The sequence below is a fragment of the Branchiostoma floridae genome, unplaced genomic scaffold (assembly GCF_000003815.2).
Source record: "Branchiostoma floridae strain S238N-H82 unplaced genomic scaffold, Bfl_VNyyK Sc7u5tJ_703, whole genome shotgun sequence".
NCBI classification, from domain to species: domain Eukaryota; kingdom Metazoa; phylum Chordata; class Leptocardii; order Amphioxiformes; family Branchiostomatidae; genus Branchiostoma; species Branchiostoma floridae.
Window position 1 is genome coordinate 4,004 of NW_023365919.1, and position 5,409 is coordinate 9,412.

The 5,409-nt window shown below is 43.7% G+C and overlaps 1 protein-coding gene across 2 annotated transcripts; it reads left to right on the forward strand.

Annotated features, from left to right (window-relative positions):
* Nucleotides 1–980: 980 nt before the first annotated feature.
* LOC118408981 (acetylcholinesterase-like) lies at nt 981–4,499 on the forward strand. 2 transcript variants are annotated; one of them, XM_035809845.1, is made up of 2 exons: nt 981–1,092; nt 2,976–4,499. In XM_035809845.1, the coding sequence occupies exon 2, from the start codon at nt 3,012–3,014 to the stop codon at nt 4,497–4,499; it is 1,488 nt and encodes a 495-aa protein (XP_035665738.1). In that variant the 5' UTR covers nt 981–1,092; nt 2,976–3,011. The 2 variants fall into 2 exon arrangements, with proteins under 2 accessions (XP_035665738.1, XP_035665739.1); XM_035809846.1 differs by lacking the exon at nt 981–1,092 and adding an exon at nt 2,683–2,758.
* Nucleotides 4,500–5,409: the final 910 nt, after the last annotated feature.

Sequence of the window (5,409 nt, forward strand, 5' to 3'; positions counted from 1 at the left end):
CTGAATGCCTTGCTTTCCTTGAACATCTTAAGTTCAAGCTTAACTACTCGAATCTCCATATATCCTTATGTATAAGAGTTTGAACATGAGTGACTATGATACCTACAAAGGATGCGCACGTAATTGGTAATTTACTATCAGTCTCCTATAGACACTGGGGATCACGCTAGCTGCCTGTCGCTGATCCGCCGTCTGCCAAATAAAGATTTTAAAAGTCAAGATAGCACCAAGTTGCCCGAAAATGATTACCTCGACTCGGAGGTTTAATTGGAAATGCTTGAAATAATTAGTGTCAGTGTATAAAATACGCTGCCGTTAAACTTGAGTTAAGACGATGACTTTAAGACATTTATTTACTCTTCAATATTGGCCATGAACATCGGAATATTACAGGAAGTGATAGATTAGAGGAAGATGAATAATATTCAATGTCATACTTGCTTGTAATTAGTTTCATACGACTGCACATCGTAAAAAGGTTTAGATGCATACTGTATGTCGTGCATACTGAAGTAAGTAAATTCCTTAAAATGCGCGTGCTTTTGAAAGAGTAGATCCTCTCAGTTCTCGACTTCGTATTACTTGGTTGGAAGAGCACGTATTCCACATGGGATATAGGACTAAACAGCCAAACGACTCGGAAATAGATGAGGGTTCAAGCTTCAAAGTTATCTATATGACACAGCGACGGTATACCCTGCCCTTCTCTGACCTCTGGTTTTAGCTACCCCAGCTGACATCGTCAACACAAACCTCTGACTTCCACAAATCACGACAATTTGCAAAAGAATGGAATTCTAGAAAGTCATGTTCGCTGGAAAATGTTGACCCTGGGCTAGGAGTGGCGTCTTTGATGGTCGCGTGAACCACGTGTGGGATCAAGTAAATAAGATGTTTTTTGACCTTTGTACCGCAAGGGTGGTACGTCCTGTTAACCCCTGGATGTTGAAGGGTCACCCGTGTTTGATGTGAAGGATACAGCCTGTAACACAGCGCACGGGATGAGCTGCTTCAGCGCGCGGGGGAATGTAAGATCCTCTCACGGCGGGTAACCAAAGATTTACAAGGATTTAGCAACCATTTATCACTGAGGTATGAGTGTACTTATATATGTTTTGCGGCAGCGTTTTTAGCACTGTTTGTAAAAGACAAATCAAAGACTTTGGTGGTCGTGTGTAGTCAACTGTGGCAAATCCAATTATCAATGTACGTCTCCTATGTTTTAGTCACAAAACAGAGATACTAAGAGAAAAGAAGAAGGTACAGAACTAAAAATGAATGTCAGAGTAACGTTTGATATCTGAGAAAGTATACCAGGAATATCAATACCCTTTTCCAACGTCAATTGTACTTGTCCCGACATATTTTTTTGTCTATGCATGTGGTCAATGTGATAAAAGTTGCAACTTGTATATCAGCAATTTAGTTGAGCTGTGTGCGTACTTTTGACACAGACAAATACTGACTGCAAACAGACTGTCGTCCATTGTTTAACATGTTAGGTCAGAATGCCCCTGTTACAATACAGAACAGGGCACAATGATGCAATACGACCGTTTGTCAGGGTGATAATGGTATAAATGGCGGCTTCGCGATCTTTGTGACAGCAATAAAATGACACTTCATGTGCTGCATATACGAGGGGCGTTCAATAAGTAATAACTCTGACTCATTTCCCATAGCAGGAGATTAATGAAACTTGGCACAGTTATTAGTCTTTCTCTTCATAGGAACCACCCAGAGTTATGCATTCAGAGGAACGACCAGGTCTGGGAGCTGTTTCCACAGACTTCCGGCCATGTTTGAATTCAGGATGCCAACGTTTTACAAGGTCATATGATGGGGCATCATCACCTTAAGTTTCTTTCATTTCATCAAAAGTCTCCTTTGGTGTGCGTCCTTTCAAATACAAAAACCGGATCACTGCGCGACACTCAACTGGCTCCATTTCACACCTGGTCCATTTCACACGTAACTCAGTTCAAACACCAGTAAATCAGAAACCACAATTATTTCAGAGCTCTTTTTTGCAACATAAACTAAAGACATATGAATTATTACACATGCAAAATTTCATATAGATCAGACAACTGGAAGTGGGTCAGAGTTATTACTTATTGAACGCCCCTCGTATATAGATAGCTCCCAAGTACATGCAAGTGTTGGGGCCAATGTGAAGTTCAACTCTACATATTGCAATGTAGCAGCATATACATATCAGAGTTAAACAAAGCGTACATTATTCTTTTTCAACCCTACGAGACTGATAAAGATCCGAATATAATTCTAAACAAGATACAGTATACATGAAACTAATGGAACAATGTGATATTAGTGTTGGGTATAATGAGTTTGATAATCCCATTCATCAGTATCAAGTTAATGAGACATGCCGAACCACGTTACTGTGGTGTGTATTGATTCATTGATTTTTCCACCTTGACCATGACGCAAAGATTATGGTTGGCAGCTTCTGGTGATTAAGTTTAGGAGGTGGCTCCCAGAGACAGCGCCTCCACGGTGGTTTAGCCAATGATATATTGAGTCGCAATAAAACTGAGAAACACTGCCGGCCCGTGGAGACTCCCAATGCTCATCCGCCGTGGATTGCATGGGCTATGCGATGGTCTATCGAATCTTCTTCGTTCAGTCTGTCATTGTCAGAAGCCCTGGGACCACGGGGGCCGGGAGGTCCTGTACAATATCTGGGAAATCAAATATCCCAGGCAGATAGACCTATCTATCTCAGCGGGTCTTGGTAACTGCTTTAAATGGAAGTCAACCTGCGTTCTCTCAAGATCATAATTATCGATATCTAATATAATAATTCCGTGCTTCTATGCGCTTTGAGATATTGGACTTCAGACCGGCTAGTTCGCATCTGATCGTACCCAGCAGAATATGTATTGCGTGTTCCTTCTACTTAATTGAATTGTCATTTGGGCTGTTGTGGCTGATTGTTGTCTTCCTTTCAGATTGGAGAGCGGAAGGTAGGCTGAGAAGGGGTCACCATGACAGGACAGGGTGTTCGTTTGGTGCTGCTGTCAATCACTCTGAGCGTAGCGGTGGCTCAGCGGACTGTCATCGAAACGACCACGGGCAAAGTGCGGGGGAAAGTGCTCAACCTGTACGGAAGGCAGGTCGTGGCGTTCTTAGGGATTCCCTACGCGGAACCACCGATAGGACCGCTGAGGTTTAAGCCTCCACAGCCTGCAAAGAACTGGACTTCTGTGTTTGACGCTTTCAAGTACGGAAACTCCTGCTACCAAATCAAGGACACCCTGTTCCCCAATTTCACGGGTTCAGAAGCGTGGAACGCCAACACCCCGCTCAGTGAAGACTGTCTAAAGATCAACGTGTGGATGCCCAACCCGCCACCTGCCGACAAGACCGTCATGGTCTGGATCTATGGAGGCGGTTTTTGGTACGGCACTGCGTCTTTGGACTACTACGATGGAAAGACGATTGCAGCAATAGAAAACGTTGTCGTGGTGTCGATGAACTATCGTGTGGGTTCGCTGGGGTTCTTGGCGTTAGGTCACCCGGACGCGCCCGGGAACATGGGACTCATGGACCAAAACCTAGCATTACAGTGGGTTCAGAAAAACATCGCCTTTTTTGGAGGAGATCCTCAGAAGGTGACCATCTTGGGTGAGAGTGCCGGCAGCGTTAGCGTGGGCTATCACCTGCTATCGATGAAAAGTAGAAGCCTTTTCTCAAGAGCAATCATGCAGAGCGGAGCCCCCAACTGTCCATGGGCATTTATAACAAACAAGGAGGCACTTCGAAGAGGAAAGGCCTTCGCACGAGCAGTGGAGTGTCCAACGACAGTCCCGTTGGCTCAGACTATAGAATGTCTGCGATCCAAACCAGCGGATTACATCATCGCTAACGAATGGGTCACATCAGACCCCATCTTCAGGTTTCCTCACGTCCCTGTCATTGATGGCACCTTCATCACAGAAGACCCTAAGACATCCATAAGGAGGGGAAACTTTAAGAAGTGCAGCCTCCTTGCAGGAGCCGTCAAAGACGAGGGCACGTTCTTCCTCATCTACGGAGCACCAGGGTTTTCCAAGCAAACGGAAAGTTTGATAAGTCGCTCTCAGTTCCTGGAGGGGGTGAAGATGTCCGTGCCAGAAACAAACTCCTTTGGTGTCGACGCCATAGCCTTTCAGTACACCGATTGGTTGAAGGAGAACGACGGCGTGAGCAACCGAGATGCCCTGGATGATGTTGTTGGAGATCACAACGTCATCTGTCCGTTAAACGACTTCGCACACGCCTACGCGTCATTCGGACAGGCCGTGTACAAGTACAGCTTCGAGCAGAGGGCGTCTAATCTGGTCTGGCCGAAGTGGATGGGAACACCGCACGGGTACGAGATAGAGTTTCAGTTCGGACTGCCTCTGGAACCCAAGAGGAACTACACACGTGATGAGGCCAACTTCAGCAGGAGGATGATGAGAAACTGGGCTAACTTTGCGCGGACTGGGTAAGTGTCTTTTTTTTACATAACAGGTAAACCTCTGTTTTGTAAAGCGAGTACAAGCTGCGTAAAATAGCACTGGGACAATTGCAAACCCTTCTACTCATTTTGATATGGGCTATGTGATTAACACCATGCTTAAGGTGTAGCATTCTTAAAACCAAGAACCGTTAGATTCTAAGTCAACAACCCTAGCCACAACATAACCACCTTGCCACCTAAGTTTTGTCTTTTGGCGACTTCTATTGAGTAAAATGACAATATTTATGCATAAATACTAACGTGTAAGAAAAATTGGATGGTAATAACACATCAAACACAATCATCACACCTCTCACAACGTAAAACATGACATATCGATATCGAATGAAAATGGAATAGCGGTACCCAATGACAGATATTCTATGGTGATACTTGTGAAAAGGTATGATATTTGAATACGTATATAGGATATATCAAGAAATACCTACATGTTACATCTCTGATCCAGCTTGCCCAAAATTCAGTCCAACTGAATTCTTGCCGGACCCATAGAAAGTGATGGACAAAATTTAAAAAAAAAAACGGTATGTAGAAAATTACTTTTTGACAATACACATTCTGTATATGAAATATTGAATAAATACCGATACTCATAACAGAATACTGGTAACATGTTTGCACCCACCAGTCTGTCTTATTCATTACATTTCATCGTAATCTATCAATCATAACCTCAATGGCCCCCTCTATATTACATACTAATCATTTCTCTTTGGAATTTAGATTTATAAATGAGTTCATCGACTTAGCTTTACGAGGCCTGACCCATCAGGAGTTATCGAGTCGTAATAAGTATGTTGTGATCAAAGAATGGCCCCACTTTGTCATCTTGTCGCCATCAGATGTCACCGTGGCGCCATCTTGACCTCACGTTTGAT

Bases quoted from the DNA above. Each gene is read 5' to 3' on its own strand.
- LOC118408981 (XM_035809845.1), top strand. From the start codon at position 3,012: ATGACAGGACAGGGTGTTCGTTTGGTGCTGCTGTCAATCACTCTGAGC.